Raw genomic sequence first — 19597 nt, 5'->3', positions numbered from 1 at the left:
TAGGGCATATGGTAATTCTATATTTAACTTTTTGAGGGATGATCAAAAAGTTTTCCACAGCATCTGAACTATTTTTCATTCCTACCAGCAATGTATGAGGGTTCCAGTTTCTCCATATGCTCAGCAACACTTGTTATTGTTTTCTTTCTCTCTTTTTTTTAAATAGCCATCCTAGTGGATGTGAAGTGACATTGCATTGTAGTTTTAATTTGCATTTCCCTAATGTCTAATGATGCCTAGAATGTTTTCATGTTTTTGTTGGGCATTTGTATATCTGTTTTGGAGAAATTTCTGTTCACATCTTTGTCCATTTTTTTAATTAGGTTGTTTGCCTTTTGGTTGTTGAGCTGTAATAGTTCTTTATATGTTCTGGATACTAGACACATACCGGATATATGATATGCAGATATTTTTCCCATTCTGTAGGTTGTCTTTTCACTTTTTTGATAATGTCCTGTGATGCACTAAATTTTTAAATTCTAATGAAGTCCAGTATAGCTTATTTTTTTTCTTTTGTTGTTCGTGCTTTTGGTTTCATATCTAAGAATCCGTTGCCAAATCCAAAATCATGAAGATTTTCTCCTAGATTTTCTAAAGGAGTTTTTCTTCCAAGAGTTTATCTGTTATATTTAGGTCATTGGTCCATTTTGAGTTAATTTTTGTATATAGTGTGAAGTAGGAGTCCAATTTCATTCTTTTGCATGTGGATATAACTTTCATTTTTAAAATAATAAATTAATATTTTTAAGGTTGTAAATTTTTTACAAACATTTCTGCTATATAATTTGTAAATGTACAATTATAATTTATAAAATTTATAATTTTTATCTGTATAATTAGATATAATAGGTAAGAATATTGCATAAGATAGCTTATTATTCACTGGTGTTTTATGTAGAATGAGTAGTAAAGTTTGCTTCACTTTAAGAACGTTTCAGAAAGCTATTTTGTATTTTGTCATAAAAATAATACTTCAGGGGCGCCTGGGTGGCTCAGTCGTTAAACATCTGCCTTCAGCTCAGGTCATGATCCCAGGATCCTGGGATTGAGCCCCACATCGGGCTCTCTGCTCTGCGGGAAACCTGCTTCTCCCTCTCCTACTCCCCCTGCTTGTGTTCCCTCTCTCTCTGTGTCTCTCTCTCTCTAATAAATAAATAAAATCTTAAAAAAAAATCATACTTCATATTTGAAGATAAAAGGGCCATTGTTAATATAGATTATCTTTAGAATTAATTTCAAAACAGCAATGAGCAAGTGTGAAGAAATAGGTGATTTTATCTTAAATTCTTGAAAATAAAGTTTTTGTTTTTATTTTTGCCTAGCTGTGGTATCTTTGAAAGAAACAAATCTTCAAAACAAAATCTATCAAAACAAAGTTTTGATAATGTAAATGCAGGCATCAGCTATAACCTTACTGAGGTTTTCTTCTTCATGCTGAGTTCTAACTACTTAGATATTTCCATCCTTAGCCTTTTATGAAAAAAAATGTCTTAAATTCTGTTGGCTACATATATTTGAATAATTGGACAAATCACTAAGCTAGCTTTTACTAATGGAGTTAGTAAACTTACCCTCTCATATTCTAAAAACTCAAGAATACTTATCAAAAGTAATACTTATTTGTATTCAATATTAAAATTTTTTTTCTAGAGGTAATTGTTTTAACTTTAAATGGTTTTTGAGAAGTACTTTTCCCATAAATACCTGTCATAGAATATGTTCTTGGTGTTGATGAAAATGGAAGGAATATGCACCAATTTTATAGAAATACCAGAATTCAGGATGTTGAAAGTTGCTGAAAATTTAAATGATAAGTGGGGGGGTACCTGGGTGGTTCAGTTGGTTAAGTGTCTGACTCTTGATTTCAGCTCAGGTCATGATCTCAGGGTTGTGAGATTGAGACCTGCGTTGGACTCTGTGCTGGGTATGGAGCCTGCTAAGATTCTTTCTCCCTCTCCTTCTGTGCCCGCCCCTCTACTGCTCACATGCACATGTGCATGTACTTTCTCTCTCTCAAAAAAACAGATAAGTGGAAAATACTGTGTCTGGACAGTTTAGGAATTATTTGGTCAGATGGAAAGGACTTGATAAATGTAGAGGTACAGCTAACAATTGTTGAGCATTTACTGTGTGCCAGACACTGGTTTAAGTTCTTTTATATATAATAACTCATTTCATTAAGTTGATTATTGGATGGCCATTTGGTTTTTAAAAGGCTTGAGTTTTCTCTTTATTAGTGAAATTCAAAAAAATTGTCTGTACTATTCAAAAACTAAAAATTACTTACAAATTTAAAATACGACATGGGTTTTAAAACAATCTGAGGAATAGGTCTCAAGCCTATCTGTTATTTTATTAATTGAGTTTCTCTAGTATTTATTGGATATTTAAAATGATTAATTGAAAATGTTAATAAATGTTGAGCAAACATTGGTATACTTTGCTTTCTAGAAACAAAAATGTTAACATTATTATTGCTTTATAGACTTAATTTTTTTAGAGCAGTTTTATATTTATAACAAGAATTGGGAAGAAGGTGCAGAGATTTCTCATATATCTGTTATCAGCATCATTCATCAGAAATGGTATTTTTTTTTTTTTTTTTTTTTTACCAAGGATGAATGTACACTGATACATCATTATCATCCAGAGTCCATAGTTTTCTTTAGGATACACTCTTGATGTTGTACATTCTGGGTTTGGACAAAAGTGTAATGACATACATCCATCATTATAATACCATATAGAGTTTTTTCACTGCTATAAAAATCTTCTTCCCCCTGCCAACCACAACCCCTGTTCTTCTTAATTGTCTTCAATTTTGCTTATTTTAGAATGTCATATAGTTGTAATCTTATACTGGGTAGGCTTTTCAGATTGACTTTTTTCAGTTAGTAACATGCATTTAAGTCTTTTCATGACTTGATAGCTCTTTTCTTTTTAGTACTGAATAATATTTTATCATCTGGATATACCACAGTTTATCCATTCACCTACTGAAGGATATCTGGGTTACTTCCAAGTTTTGAAATTACTCCTGCTTTCTTTTGATTAGTGTTAGCACAGTATATTTTTCTCCATTTATTTACTTTTAAAGTATCTTTGTATTTAAAGTGTGTTTCTTGTAGATAACATATAGTTGGGCCTTGTTTTTTGATCTACTCCGATAATCTTTTAATTTTTTAAAAAAAATTTATTTATTTTTTTTTACAGGTCATAGTATTTCTTTTAATTTAAATTCAATTAAGTAACAAATAACGTGTTCTTGGTTTCAGAGGTAGAGTTCAGTGATTCATCAAGCTTATATAAATATCCAGTGCTCATTACATCACGTGCCCTCCTTAATGTCCATTACCCAGTTACCCCATCCCCCTCCCCCCTCCCCTCCAGCCACCTTGGGTTTGTTTCCTATGATTAAGAGTATCTTATGGTTTGTTTCCCTCTCTGATTTCGTCTTGTTTTATTTTTTCCTCTCTTCCCCTATGATCCTCTGTTTTGTTTCTTAAAATTCACATATGGGTGATATATGGTAGTCTTTCTCTGATTGACTTATTTTGCTTAGCATAATACCCTTTAGTTCCATCCATGTCACTGCAAATGGCAAGATTTCATTTTTTTGATGGCTGAGTAGTATTCCATTGTATATATACAGTTCTTTATCCATCTGTCGATGGACATCTAGGCTCTTCCCATAGTTTGGCTATTGTGGACAATCCTACTATAAACTTGGGTGCAGGTGCACCTTTGGATCACTACATTTGTATCTTTGGGGTAAATACCCAGTAGTGCAATTGCTGGGTGGTAGGGTAGCTCTATTTTCAACTTTTTGAGGAACCTCCGTACTGTTTTCCAGAGTGGATGCACCAGCTTGTATTCTCACAACAGTGTCAGAGGGTTTCCCTTTCTGTGTATCCTCACCAACATCTGTCATTTCCTGACTTGTTAATTTTAGCCATTCTGACTGGTGTGAGGTGGTATCTCATTATGGTTTTGATTTGTAGTTCCCTGATGCTGTGTGATGTTGAGCATCTTCATGTGTCTGATGGCCATTTGTATGTCTTCTTTGGAGAAATGTCTGTTTGTGTCTTCTGCCCATTTCTTGACTGGATTCTTTGTTTTTTGGGTGTTGAGTTTGAGAAGTTCTTTGTAGATCTTGGATACTAGCCCTTTATCTGATATATCATTTGCAAATATCCTCTCCCATTCTGTCAGTTGTCTTTTGGTTTTGTCGACTGTGCCCTTTGCTGTGCGAAAGCTTTTTATCTTGATGAAGTCCCAGTAGTTCATTTTTATCTTTGTTTCCCTTGTCTTTGGCGTTGTGTCTAGCAAGAAGTTGCTGTGGTTGAGGTCACAGAGGTTGCTGCTGTGTTCTCTAGGATTTTGATAGATTCCTGTCTCACATTTAGGTCTTTCTTCCATTTGTAGTCTATTTTTATGTGTGGTGTAAGGAAGTGGTCAAGTTTCATTCTTCTGCATGTGGCTGTCCAGTTTTCTTCAACACCATTTGTTGAAGAGACTCTCTTTTTTCCATTGGATATTCTTTCCTGCTTTGTCTAAGACTAGTTCACCATAGAGTTGAGGGTCCCTTTCTGGGTTCTCTGTTCTGTTTCATTGATTTATGTGTCTGTTTTTGTGCCAGTACCATACTGTTGTGATGATCACAGCTTTTTAATAGAGCTTGAAGTCAGGAATTGTGATGCCACCAGTTTTGGTTTTCTTTTTTTAACATTCCTTTGGCTATTCAGGGTCTTCCATACACATTTTAAGATTATTTGTTCCAGCTCTGTGAAAAAAGTTGATGGTATTTTGATAGGGATTGCATTGAATGTGTAGATTGCTCTAGGTAGCATAGGCATTTTAACAGTATTTGTTCTTCCAATCCATGAACATGGAACGTTTTCTCATTTCTTTGTGTCTTCCTCAGTTTCGTTCATGAGTGTTCTATAGTTTTCTGAGTACAGATCCTTTGCCTCTTTGGTTAGTTTTATTCCTAGGTATCTTATGGTTTTGTTGTAATTGTAAATGGGATCGACTCCTTAATTTCTCTTTCTTCTGTCTCATTGTTAGTGTATAGAAATGCAGCTGATTTCTGTGCATTGATTTTATATCCTGGGGCAATAGTTTTAAAAAGATGTATGCAGATGTGCCTGTGAAATGAGACCTGCAGCTGCTGTCATAGTCATTAGGGTCTGTGTGGGCGGGGTGTGCAATTTGAACAAGCTACAACTCAGGTTTCCATAGGGACTGGTGCGCCACTTTGGCTGCCAGAACTGAGGACCCCTAAAGGTGGTTGGGAGATGTTGTAGTGTCAAGGTTTGCCCAAGTCTTCTGGGGAGGAACCCAGAGCGCCTGGACTGATGGAAGCATGACTGGAAAGGGCCATCTGCTAAAGCATGAGAGGGTGGGTCTTGGTATAATCCAGTTAGGTAGTGAGTGTTGGCACACTTGTTCCTGTAGGTGGCTGTGTGTTTATGCTTAGGGGCAGGGGAGGGAAAAGGTGCCTGATAGCTCCTTTGTTCCTGGAGGGGTCTTCCTGTGATCCCTGCCCTTCCAGGATACCCTCTGAGATGAGTAAATAGCTCTCCCTCCTATATGCTACAGGCATTTTTCAAACTGCTGATTCTACACTGTATCTCCATGAGCTGTTTGTTGTGCTGTCTCTTTCAGTGTGAGGACTCAGCTTGCTATGCCCTCTGGTCTCTCCCCGAACCAAGCTTGCTGATTTTTGAAATTTCAGGTTTTAGCTCCCTGTGGTTATAAGAACTCAGGAGGGGTGCCTGGCTGGCTCAGTTGGAAGAACATGAGACTCCTGATCTGGGGGTCTTAAGTTCGAGCCCCAGGTTGAATGTACAAACTACTAAAAAAATAAATAAAACTTAAAAATAAAGAAGAACATATGAAAGTTGGCTCCTGTTGTTTTTAAAGCCAAATATTATGGGACTTTGTCTTCCCGGTCCAGGCTCCCTGGTGTGATCGTCTGTTTCTCACTTCTCTTTCTGTGGGCAGCTCCCTCCAACCCCCAGATGTAGCAGTCCTTTTGGCTCCCCTTCATGTCTCTGCCCTTCCTATCCTCTTTGATGTGGCCTCTGCCTTTAGTTGTAGAGTTTTTTCTGCCAGTCTTAGGGTTGTTTTCTGTGTTATTTATGCTGATATGAGTGTTTTTTAATTGTATTCATGGGACGAGGTGAGCTTAGGGTCCTCTTACCCCACCATCTTCCCAGCCTCTGTCTGTTGTGGTTTTAAATGAGCATTTTATGTGATTCCATTTTCTCTTCCTTAGCATATCAGTCTTACTTCTTTTTTTTACTTTCGATAGTAGCTGCCCTAGAGTTTGCAATAGTACATTTACACCTAATCCAAATCCACTGTTACATAACACTATACAACCGGGCAGTAGTGTGAGTCTTATAATAACAAAATAATTCCAGTTCCTTCCTCCTATTTCTTGTATTATTGCTATCGTTCATTTCCCTTATATATAATCATACATAGGCACATATATATATGCACATAATATATATACATAAGTTTACATAATCAAATATGTTATTGCTGTTTTTATTTTGAACTAAATGTTATTTGTTAGATCAATTAAGAATAATAAAATTATTATTTTACCTTCATTTATTTCTCTCAAGTGCTCTTCTTTTACTTATGTAGAGATCAGAGTTTCTGGCCCGTTATTTTTCTTTCTCTAAAGAACATTTTTTAACACTTCCTACTAGACAGGTCTATTGGCAATAAGTTTTTTCAGTGTTTGTCTGATAAAGTATTCATTTTTTTCTTCACTTTTAAAGGGTAATTTTGCAGTGTAGTGAATTCTAGGTTGGAGGTATTTTTCTGTAAACACCTTAAATATTTCACTTAAGTTATTTCTCTTGCATGTTTTTTTGGGGGAGAAGTTGAATGTAATTCTTATCTTTGTTCCTGTATAAGTGAGGTGTTTTCTCCCCTCTGGCTTCTTTCATCATGTTTTTCTTTATCTCTAATTTTCTGTAATTTGGTAATGATCTGCCTAGGTTTTTTGTTTGGTTTGGTTTGGTTTGGGTTTTTTTTTTTTTTTTTTTTTGGCATTTGTCTTCCTTGGTGTTCTCTGAACTTTTTGGATCTTCGGTTTCGTCTCTGATGTTAATACAGGGGAAATTTTCAGTTGTTGTTTCAAACATTTCTTCTCTGCTTTCATTCTTCTCTTTCTGGTGTTCTAGTTGCACATATCTTACACTTTTTGTGGTTCTACAGTCCTTGCATATTCTCTTTGTCCAGTCTTTTTTGTTTTCAGTTTTCGAGGATTCTGTTGGTATATTTTTTTGCTCAAAGATTGTTTCCTCAGCTGTGTCCAGTCTACTAATAAGACCATCAAAGGCATTCTTCATCTCTGTTTACATTGCTCACCTGTTCTTATATCTTGTCTACTTCATTTGTTAGAACCCTTAACATATTAATTATAGTTGTTTTATATTCCTGGTTTGGTAATTCTACCATCCCTGTCATGAACTTGCTGAACTTGTTCTGAACTTGCTCTGTGTCTTCCACTTATGTTCTGCCTTTTGGTATGGCTTGTAAGTTTTTCTTGATAGCTAGATATGATGTATTGTGTAAAAGATATTGTCCTAAGTAGGCCTTTAGTAGTGTTGTGGAGAGGTATTGGGGGGAAGGGAAGTGGTCTCTTTTTTTTTTTTTAAACCCAATGTATTTATTTAAAATATTCATCACAAGGGCTCAACCAGAGACTTAATTTAAAAAACAGAAACAAAACAAAAATGACACCACAGCTTAAGATACAGAGTCCTAGACAGAAATGAAGAGAAAGACTACCTAAGGAGAAAATAAAAAGACAACACAAAGAGGCTGGACAGTCAGGGATCTTGGCTGGAGACCTGCTTTGAGTAGGTTTCTTGCAGATACTTCTTAAAGGCTGTGGGGTTTTTCCAGAGCTTGGCAGTATGCGTGTTCAAAGGACTATCAGTGTTTGGTTCTCCTAGCAGGCTCTGGATGGACAGCAGGATGGTCCTGACATTATACAGGGCAGACCACTTGTCCTTCAGGATGTCCAGGCAGATGTTCCCTGTTTACATTGCGGTGGTAGCAGGGTGTGAGGAACTTCACCGTGGGCGGGTTGTAAGGGTAGCCACTGGGAAACTCCAGGGAGAGCTTATACCTCAGGTCTTCATATACTGTGCCTGCTGCCCCATGGATGGTCCCCACCCATTTGAAAAGGTTGTCGGATTCAGGGAAGGCAGAGATGCCTTTGTCACTAGACATCATGAGGGTCATCAGCTCCTGCTGCAGCCTCTTGTCCACGGGGCCCCGGGCGGCGCCCCCACTGGGCTCGGCTCCTTTGTGGGGCGGCGGCGACACTGGCGGCAGCTGGGTCAGGGTTCTGGGAGGCCATCCCGGGCTGCGCGGGGAGGGAGACAGGAACTCGGAGAGCATGACTGCAACTCAAGTGGTCTCTATTTTTGTGATTACGTCTCAGGATTTTAGTGAGCCTATGCTTCTGGACTGTGAAGTTCACAAGTGTTTCAAAGTTTTTTTTCCCTTCTAGTTAGATGGACTGGATGGCTAGACTTGGCTGCAGTTCATTATTTACCTTCTCCCAGTTTAGTTAGGCTCTGATAATACCCCAGCTGGTTAGGCTTTGGTTAAGTAGTTTCACCCTAGAGCAGGCCTTATTGAGAAGGCTAGAGTGCACTGGTGTATTTCAAAGTGGTTCCTTTCTATACCTCCCCCTTCACATTCAAGTTATGATTGTATTTCCTGATAAATTGAATTTCTGCATGAAATATAATTCCTTTTGAAAAAGTAAAGCAAGTAAGTCAATTAAAAAATCTTGACGAAGGAATATAAGCAGTTAAATATTGATATAAGAAAACAAAATCTAAAAATAAGTTGTCTAGAGTGAGAAGAAGGTTGGCACCATTCTGGGTTTTAAAAACAAGAGAAAACCATAATGATATCTTTGGGAGTGGGTAATGACTAAGGATTTAGGTTTTTCCAGCAAATTTTCCTGTGCTCTGGAAAATACAAGATTTTGTATGAAAAACTTTCTTGCATTCTTGGAGGCCAAAGATTATCCAAATACTGCTGTTTCGGTTGCTCTGTTGCCAGATGCAGTGAACTAGCAATTATTAACTTTTTCTTTTGTTCTTTTTTATATAACTGATTTTCGTGTAAATACTTTGTAAATATGTATTTCATAAATATGTAGAAAAAGATTGGTCACATAAACTCTAAAAGTAGTATGTTACTTGTGGGAAGTGAGATAGAGAATAGAATGAAGTGGACCTTTAATTTTTTTCCCCTGTGTGTTTATATATTTGAACTCTAAGAAAAGAGTTATTTGTTCTTATAGCAGTTAAAATCAGAAAGGGAAAACGTTGTATAGGAAAATAAATTATTTTAAAAATTCTTATATACTGTTAATCCTTATGATTTAAAGCAGTTTTTTAAAAAGTAGAGATACAGAACTGATTGTGGAAACAATATATCTAGTATATACCTTTTAGAAATATTTAAGTGTTCTGTATTACCTTGTTTTTTAACATTTTTTAAAAAGATTTTATTTATTAGAGAGAACGAGTGGTGGGGAGGGCAGGGAGAGAGAGAGAGAGAGCGAGAGAGAGAAAGAAGCAGACTCCCTGCTGAGCAGGAAGCCCTTTGCGGGGCTCCATCCCAGGACCTGGAGGTCATGACCTCAGCTTAACCGACTGAGCCACCCAGGCGCCCCTGTATTACCTTGTTAAATGAATTATCAACTGAGTCTACTCTCCAGGGCATTGAAATACAGAATATTATTTGTGGTTTGATTTTTTTTTTTTTTGAGTATTTTAGATGGCTCCTTGCTTATAAATATCTTTAGTCAGTATAGTTTTATTTATTTATTTTTTAAAAGATTTATTTATTTATTTTAGAGAGGGAGAAGAGAGAGAGAATCCTAAGCTGACTCTGGCTCAGCGCAGAGCCCAGCCCGGGGCTCAATCCCACGACCCTGATATTGTGACCTGACCCGAAACCAAGAGTCAGAGGCTCAACCGACTGAGCTATCCAGGCACCCCTAGTTAGTGTAGTTTTAAAGTGTGCTCATTTTCTTTTTTTTTTTTTAAAGATTTTATTTTATTTATTGACAGAGAGAGAGAGAGAGAGAGAGAAACAGAGTATAAGCAGGGGGAGCTGCAGGCAGAGGGAGAGGGAGAAGCAGGCTTCCCGCTGAGCAGGGAGCCCGATGCGGGGCTCGATCCCAGGACCCTGGGATCATGACCTGAGCCGAAGGCAGACGCTTAACAACTGAGCCACCCAGGCCCCCAAAGTGTGCTCATTTTCAACCTCTGTAGTTAGATTTCACTTTCTCTAACCACAAAGATTAGGGGAAATGTACCACTCCCAATCTTCCGAATCCTAAAGTGAATTTTCTGGGGTTTTGTTGATCATGATAATGACAGCTGTGATCTGTGTTCTCTTAGGAATTTTTTTCCCCTCTAATATTTGATGGCACTGTTAAGATAGAAATACACAAAGGTCAATGTTATTTTACTAATAACCTTAAAAATTCTTATTTCCCTATGTCATTCTTTTCATTTAGCTTATTCCACATGTCAGCTACATACCTGGAAGAAATAAATGTTCCCCTTGCTCATTAGATTTTCTCTTTTCCCCTCTTTATTCATTTTTTTATTATGTGTAGGTTTTTGAGTACTTATTATCTGTCAGGCACTGGGGATAGAGAACAGGTAGGCCAGATTCCTGCTCTCATGAAGTGTAAATACATCCTCCATCCTCATAGAGGTTACAGAAAATCAACGCATAAATTATTTCAGGGCACCTGGGTGGCTTAGTTGGTTAAGCGTCTGCCTTTGGCTCAGGTCATGATCTTGGGGTCCTGGGATCGAGTCCCCTGTTGGGCTCCCTACTCTGTGGGAAGCCTGCTTCTCCCTCTGCCTCTCTCTGTTTCTCATGAATAAATAAATAAATAAAATCTTAAAAAAATAGTTTCAGGTAATGCTAGGAAAGAAGTGATTAGGGCTGGTGTAGCCCTAGCGTATGTGGAATTGGGCAAGATTGCAACCAGAGGACTGTATATCAAAATGTTTAAATATTGTTTAAGAACCAAGCTACACCCTTGGCACAGTCTTGAGTTCCCATGCTGTCCACTTACTTCCCAGGGCTGCATCCTCAAGACCCAGAGGCTAAAGGAACTGTTGTTTTCTTATAGCCAGCCTTTCTACTTGTTAGTCTGATTAGTAGCATGGATATCTTGGGACAGGGCAAGGATGGTTGAGTGGTGCCTGGACCCATCAAAAACAGTGTGAAATGATTGTCTCAGGTTCCTAGGAATCCAGTATAGAGAGGTTAACCTCTTTAGGTCCTTGTTTTTCCAACTCAAGACTTCCAGGAAATTCTAAACTCTTCCCCAAATTGCACTTCCCAAGAAGAAAGAAGGGAATGCAGGTATCTGGGAAACATGGCTTTCCTAGGCAGTCCTTCTGGTGGATTTGGGGCAGACAGCTTTAACTGATGAAAGTTTTTATGAGGAACCGTTCCTTCTATGATTTCTCAGGGCAGAAGCTGTGGTGATTTTTCTGTTTTCTCTGTAGATACTGGGGTACCATCAGTTCCTTCTCCTTTGGCCTGGGGCGGGGCGGGGGTGGGGAAGACCTCTTTCAACTATCGCCTCTCCCTTATAATTTCCATTTGCTCGATTGCTTACTGAACTTTAAAAAAAAACACACAAAAGACAAATCAACAACAACAAAAACACCAACTTCTTATAAGGCTGAAAGAGAAGAAAAAAGTCTTTGTTTTAGTGATTGTGATATGCAGAGTGCTTTAAAGTGTAGGCCTTTGGTAGAGGCTTCTCTTGCCTAGATCTAAGAGTGTTACTGGACTGAAAATGGAGGTGACCACAGACCATTCTTTTACATGCCTCTCTTGACTTTTCCCTATCCTGCTACCTCTGAATCTGAATAGCCCCCAACACAATTTCTTTTAATTTGTAAATTTGTTTAATTTGTAAAATGAAACTGGTATCCCTTGGGGTACCTATGTCTAAAATATAAGCTCCAAATGAAAATAAATTTCTAAAAGTTTTTTTTTTGTGTGTGAGATTTTTAAGTAGCAATGATTAATATTCTTATCTCTGCTCCCCTGCCAGAAAAACGCACCCAAACAAAAAACCACCAAAATAACAACAAAAAAGGTAAACTATATACAAATTGTTGTGGATTTGAGTATTGGCTTAAAGGTTACCTTGTATTTTCTCCTTACAGGTGTGAAAGTTGTGTGGATTTACTGTTTATGAGAGGAGCTGGAAACTGTCCTGAGTGTGGCACTCCACTTAGAAAGAGCAACTTCAGAGTACAACTCTTTGAAGATCCTACTGTGGACAAGGAGGTTGAGATTCGGAAAAAAGTCCTAAAAATGTAACTATTATTGTTTGAATGATTCAGTATACAAAGAGGACTTTAAGTATTATTTCAATAATTGCTATAATTATTTATGGATGGAAATATGGACAGTTTGGCAAGTGAATAAATGCACAAATTCGTCTATGCATTTGTTCAACAGAAATTTATTAAGTACTTGAAGAATAGTTAACTAGCCTTTGTTAGAGAAGAGTAGATCATTTTGAAGATAGCTTTACAATTTGTTTATTTACTATTTATTTTTTAATTTAGTTAAATACACATTGAGTACCTACTGTGTTTGAATGCTGTGTTATTCATATTAGGCATTAGGTATGAAATGAGTGAAATAGCTATGAACCTTGCCCTTATAAGGCTTACAGTATAGTAGTATAGCATAGCATGGAGATAATAAAACAGGCAAACTAAACAACTGTATGATTATAAATTGAGAAGAATGTTACGAAGTTAGTGACTGAGTGTTGGTGTGGGTCACTGATATCAGGTGGGGCCTGTGAAGGTATCATTTAAGTTGAGATTTGAAGTGTGCTAGAGAAAATAATGTGTTAGCTATAATTTATTTTCATATATATCTGTGTGTGTACATAATATATTTTTAACATTATCTTTTTCATTCATGATTTAGTTTTTACTCTCTTTTTTTTTTAAGATTTTATTTATTTGAGAGAGAGAGAGAGAGCACACAAGCAGGGAGAGGGGCAGCGGGAAAGGGAGAAGCACACTCCCCGCTGAGCAGGGAGCCCGATGCAGGGCTTTATCCCAGGATCCCAGGATCCCAGGATCCCAGGATCCCAGGATCATGACCTGAGCTGAAGGCAGATGCTTAACCGACTGAGCCACCTAGGTGCCCCTAGTTTTTACTGTTTGTGAACAATTTTGGGTTTTATTTTATCTGTCCTTTTATTAAAAGTCACCTTATTGTTTTTGAAGTTTAACAAATTAATATATAAACTTAATGTATTACTATTATATTTTTTGGTGATATATGTTTCAACCTAGGTCACCAGTGTTTTAAAGATTTATTTATTAGAGAGAGAGAGAGAAAGTGAGTGCAGAAGTGGGAGGGGCGGGGAGAGGAAGAGAGACTCTCAAGCAGACTCCATGCTCAGCACAGAGCCTGATGTGGGGCTCCATCTCATAACCCTGAGATTGTGACCTGAGCCAGAAGCAAGAGTTGGATCCCCAACTGACTATGCCACCCAGGTGCCGCCTAGGTCACCAGTGTTTTAGCAGCATCTTTCTAGGTACTTAACCTGTGTTACTTTATCAATGTCCCAGGCTGCTCTTTTATTACTTGTATTGCTTCTGGGAGATAGTCTCTTTTATTTTATTTTTTTTAAAGATTTTATTTATTTATTTGAGAGAGAGCAAGAGCATGAGAGAGAGCTGAGAGAGAGAAAGAGAGCACAAGCAGGGGGTGATGTAGAGGGAGAAGCAGACTCCCCACCCAGCAAGGAGCCTGATGCGGGGCTCAATCTCAGGGTCTTGGGATCATGACTTGAGCCAAAGGCAGGCATTTAACCGACTGAGCCACCCAGGAGCCCTAGATAGTCTCTTTTATATTAATTTTTTTTTTTTTATTGATCCCTTGTAGTTTTCTAATTCTTCACAGGTACATTACAATATTTATAGAATTTCCTGATCTGATATTCTTTAGACTATAGTTGTCATGAAAAATTGGAAGGTGTTTTTTGAATTAATTTTTAGCTTTCTGAAAATTAGCAAATCTATAAGAAGTAAATCAGGCTCCTAATTTCTTTCTTTTCCTTAAGTTTTAGAAGGATTTAACATATTTTATCATTCTCTCTTAATTCTATTCCTTCTCTGTAATCGTAAGAATTTAAGAACAACATTCTTGGTCTAGTTATAAACATGGTGTCAAGAAAACAGTGTTTTACCCAGTAAGTAATCAGTGCTTTTCTATGTATCATGAATAAAATATGTAAGAAGAAACAAACCAATTAGATAATATTGAAAGCAAGAGATATGTAATGTGTTGAATTTTTTTTTCTATTAAAGATACAATAAAAGAGAAGAAGACTTTCCTAGTCTAAGAGAGTATAATGATTTCCTGGAAGAAGTGGAAGAAATTGGTATGTTTTTTGATGCTTGTACTTTTGGTGTGCTACCCTGTATGCTTTTATCTTTTAGATGCCTAAAAGATAAACATCTCATATAAAATCTCTGACAAGTTTTATTGTGATAGCTGATGTTTTATCTATTTACTTTCTGTTGTACTTGAATCATGTTTGTTAAATTGAAGCCATACTTAAGTAAAGGACATACTTAAATAATAAACATTTTGTCTCAGGGAAAATGGTATCACTGTTTTTTTTCCTCCCAAGATTTTATTTATTTATTTGAGAGAGAGAGAGCACAAGCAGGGGAGTGGCAGAGAGAGAGGAGAAGCAAGCACACAGAGCTTGATCCCAGGACCCCGAGATCATGACTGGAACCAAAGGCAGACACTTAACCGACTGAGCCACCCAGCCGCCGCAGTAGTATCAGTTTATAGCTGGGAAGAAAGGCTGTATCTGTATATATCATTTTTATGTTGAGGAGGTATTAGAGTCAACACAAGGAAAAAGTACACAGATTTTTTAAAAATAGGATTTCTGTTATCTGCCTATGGTGACTAAAGCCATATGTTATCATTTATGTCTCTGTGCATACAGTAGTTTGAAAATAGTTTGAAGCAGTTGACTATTGAAGTGGCATTCTTTTATTTAGTATTATTCTAGACTCAGAGTTTAGAGTAATCTTAGCTCCTTTTCTTTCTTTTGTGATTAGTTAAAAGGAAATGTTCATCAAAAGAAAGAATTATTTTTTTTTAAAGATTTTTTTATTTCTTTATTTGACAGAGCACAAGCAGGGGGAGTGGCAGGCAGAGGCAGAGAGAGAAGCAGGCTCCCTGCCAAGCAGGGAGACTGATGTGGGACTCAATCCCAGGACCCTGGGATCATGACCTGAGCTGAAGGCAGTCGCTTAACCAACTGAGCCACCCCGGGCGCCCAGAAAGAATTCTTTTTGCTTTCTTAAATAAGATTTCAGAGATGTTAAAAAGCCTGGAAGTTGTTATACATCAATTTAAAAAGTTAATGTTTTTTTATAGCTGCCATAATTATTATTAACCAATGCAGGTTTGGAAATGAGACAAAAATTACAGACTGTAAAATAAGAATGAGACTTAGAGAATTAAATCATCTTTTTTACTCTTCTCTCAAACCTGAAGCCAAGCTGTACTTATGTTATTTCGTATTTAAAATATGAATATAACAGATTGATCATTCTTTAGAAGACGGTTTTTATATGGAAAATTTTTAGAAAATTTAAACTCTTGAGGAATGGAATATTCTAATGCCTTTAACTTCTTTATTAACTGAGAAAAACCCAGAGAATCTTTTTATTTCAACTGTTATGGAAACTTTTCTAAAATATCTAAGTTCATTTGTTATGTCATAGCAAATAGCATGTACAGAATATAACTTAAACTTTTTCGGGGATCATTTAGTGCCTTGGGGCCATAGTTTTTTCATTCTGATGGTGTTCATTGCACTTTATGTGTAATCTTAGCAACCATCAGTGGCTTGGATTTTAGTTGAAAAAGTGGTAGAATTGGGAGTGCCAAGTCAAAGTAGAAAAGTAATGATATTGACTGAGAAGATAAACCAAAAGAAATCTTTAAGAACTGGGCAAGTGTAGATCTCTGACTAGATCTATAGAATATACATATTAAGTATAGGACAGACAGTTGGATGGTAGCAGGAATAAATCCAGTTCATGTTTATTCTAAAGGCAATGTGATTAGGTAAGAGTCTGGTCAGGTAATAAAGACAAAGGAGATTATAGATGTCAGAGAGCAAGGTGTAATACATGGTTACAAGTCCAAGTAGGAAGGTAGGATGGATAATCTAAAGAAACCGATGGACAAAGAAGGTGGGGAAGGGAGGTGGGGATCTTGATTCTAGAATAAGGTTCTGGTTGAGCCATTATTTTTAAACATGCATATTTTTTCTATGGGATGAATTAGTTGGAAGATATGAACAACTGGGGGCCCATAGGTAAGACCATGTTTATGTCCAGAAGCAGGAGCCATGATTGACAGGTAAGAGCAAGTCTGGCTATTACAGCTATACCATATGTAGTCCTTTCCTTAACAGATAAGAAAACGGTGGCTCAGAGCATTTAATTTGAAAGTGATTCTGCTATCATGTATATTCATGAAGGACTGTCTTCAGTTGCAGTTGTGTTGAAGATTTCTTAACTTAGCTCCACTTAATTGACCCACTGGGGTAACTGACATTTCCCAGTCCTTCCATAAAATATACTGATTGAAGTCCAAAGCATAATGAATACGTGATGAACCGTGTTCATTAGAAGATGACAAGTTCATCTCTGTACTTCTCTCACCAGTTCATTTATATACTGAGAGTTGTTTGCATTGGTAACCAGGCCTTATTTATTTTACTTGTAATTATGTAATTTAATTAAGTAGTTTATATGGTTGGGAAAAAAAGTGCACACCTTCTGAAGGATTCTGCTTCTCAAGTTCTTACTCCACTTTAGAAAATGGAAACTGAACAATATAGATGACAAGTATGGTTTATATAAGAAAGAAGCAATTAAAGAAACTAATTAAAGACTAGACATTGGCTATAGGTCATTAAGTTAGAGAATGTACTTACTATATATGTTTTAGGTTAAAATATTTAAGGAGTGTGTATGTGTCTTTCCCTCCCTTAACAGACTTTTGTAAGTAATCAGCTACTAATCTTGATCATGCTGGATGAAGAGCAGTTCTGATTGTATTTGAAAATATTGATGAAATTTGGGGTCTAGCCTCTTTGACTTAGAGTTTATTTTCTGAACTTCAATTTAGCAGATATTAATTGTTCTATGTGAACTACTTTACTTGCAGGGCATATATGATCTTTGCCTTCAGTAAGTTCAAACTCTAAAGGGGGAAATAATTGTGTAAACTAATAACTAAAATATAATGCCAAAGTAGTATAGGCATTTATTTGTAAAGTGTTATGGGAATACAGATAAACAATTAATTCAACATTGAGAAATAGAAGTATAGTTTGATCAGAGAAGAGGTCATATTTGAATTTGACCTTAAAAGATGGTATAGGAGTTTACCAGGTGGGAAGAGGATGGAAGAACATTTCTAGCAAAAGACAAAATTAGCAGAGATATAAGGGTATTGAATATGTTGGAGAATGAGCAACTAATGTTATAGGTAAGTAGAACATGGGGAATTACTAGAAATGAGGCTTGAGAAACAGACTAGATCTGGGTTAATGAGAACTTTGCAAGCTAGGCTGTCAGGGTAAGATTTTATTCTATGGTCAATAGTGAGCCAGCGCGATAGTGTGGTGGCGATGTGGAATATTGACAGGAAATCATTGAGTCTGGGAACATTTTTAAGGGGCTGTTACAGCAATTTGGATGAGAAGTAATGAGAGCTTCGAATAGGTAGTAGGGGAGTGGAATAGATAAAGGGGATGTTTTAGACAGAATATTCAAGGACTAATTTGATATAGGTGGTGAGGTAGAAGGAGCAGGCAGGGATGAGTTAAATTGATGACCTTAGGAGTAGGATGGTATTAATCAAGAAAATAAAAGCTGGAGGACAGGCAGTATTTTTTATTGTTTTGTTGGGCGGAGAGTGAAGCAATGAGAGAAAGAATAGTTTTAGCTCTTTGAAGTTTTGTTAGGGTGTGGCTCCACCTCTTAGTTGTGTGTCATTGTTTTGTTATGGTATAAATAAAACTTTCTTTTAAAATCTTGTTTTAGTAGCTATCTACTTTGTGTTTTATTCATGCTTTCAAAGATGATTAATTCAGTGTCTGTGATATCGGTATTGGATCTCTGTGTTAATCAAAAGTATAAAATGTTAATTTAATGGGCACATGTTAAGTGCCAGACTATGCTGTATTCACATTATCTCGAATAATTTTCACAACTCTGAGAGAGGCACTTTTATCCCTTATTTCGCATATGGAGAAGAGGTATTATACTCAGGATTACATTGCTGGTAAATAATGGAGCCAAATTTTGAACATAGGTTTTTCTGACTCTCAGATCCGTGAAAGTGCTTGCTAGTCTCAGAGTAGTTACTAATCTGAGTCTAGAACATGGGGTGCTAATTGGGGAAATAGTAGGAGATGAAAGAAAAAGAAGTGGATTGGGGCCATATTTTGAAGAACCTTAAAGAAGATCAAACTTGGGGCACCTGGGTGCCTCAGTTGTTGGGCGTCTGCCTTCGGCTTGCTCGGGTCATGATCCCAGGGTCCTGGGATTGAGCCCCGCATCGGGCTCCCTGTTAGGTGGGAAGCCTGCGTCTCCCTCTTCCACTCCCCCTGCTTGTGCTCCCTCTCTCACTGTGTCTCCCTCTGTCAAATAAATAAATAAAATCTTAAAAAAAAAAAGATTGAACTCAATAATAAAGGTCGAAGGGTGCTATTGAAGATGCTTAGGCTTAGAGTGAGAGGAATAGAGTTGGTAGGGTGGCTAAGGAGTCAGTGAGGATTTATAAATTGGGGATTGGTCATTTGGTTAAATAAATTTCATTTTGAATCCTTTCAATATCACAAATATAAAAATTTTAAGATACTGTAATTTTGAAAAATGGCATAAAATTACAATAGAAGGGGCACACATGAAGATGAACTTTCTTATAGCATAAACAATAGGCTCCTTTCTGTGGTTATGACAATCTAAACATAAAAATTCTTGTTCCTTTTGGCCACAGGGATTATCTCAAAGGTTTGTTCTTAGTTTCATAATAAATAGATTATTCTTTTGGTTCAGGGTATGCTTATTTTGAAAGGGTGAGAAAGTCCTAAGGGCTTTAACTATAAATTCTGGATGTCAAAAAGACTTCAAAATTGTACTTAAATAACATTAAATCTTTCAGAAAATACAATAGGTTTTTTGTTGCCTTTTAATACTTGACTAAAGGCAGGTCAACATCTGAGCTAAACCGGCAGCCAGATAAAGGGGCAAATGATTGTTATAGAAAATTATCTTGTATTCTTTTTTCTTCAAGACTGTTATACCAACCTGATTCATTATGGCATGAATGAGACTTGCTTTATCTGAAAAGTTTTTAAAATAGTACTTTACTTTTTAAAAAAACTTATTTTTTTTCTTTTTAAAGGAAGCAATTTGTA

The 19597-nt window shown here is 36.8% G+C and overlaps 1 protein-coding gene and 1 pseudogene across 1 annotated transcript in view; one reads left to right on the top strand and one right to left on the bottom strand.

Annotated features, from left to right (window-relative positions):
• Positions 1–19597, top strand: part of MNAT1 (MNAT1 component of CDK activating kinase) — a 200927-nt gene that overhangs the window by 43064 nt on the left and 138266 nt on the right. The window contains exons 2-3 of the mRNA XM_028098338.2: positions 12264–12416; positions 14439–14512. Coding sequence (XP_027954139.1) covers positions 12264–12416; positions 14439–14512 — 227 coding nt within the window. The remainder of the gene's footprint in view (positions 1–12263; positions 12417–14438; positions 14513–19597) is intronic.
• Positions 7857–8407, bottom strand: LOC114205050 (ubiquitin-conjugating enzyme E2 C pseudogene; annotated as a pseudogene).

The sequence above is a fragment of the Eumetopias jubatus genome, unplaced genomic scaffold (assembly GCF_037043125.1).
Source record: "Eumetopias jubatus isolate StellerSeaLion01/CBP00866 unplaced genomic scaffold, mEumJub1_p1.0 scaffold_7, whole genome shotgun sequence".
Taxonomy (NCBI): Eukaryota; Metazoa; Chordata; class Mammalia; order Carnivora; family Otariidae; genus Eumetopias; species Eumetopias jubatus.
This window is presented reverse-complemented; position numbering and strand designations above follow the sequence as displayed.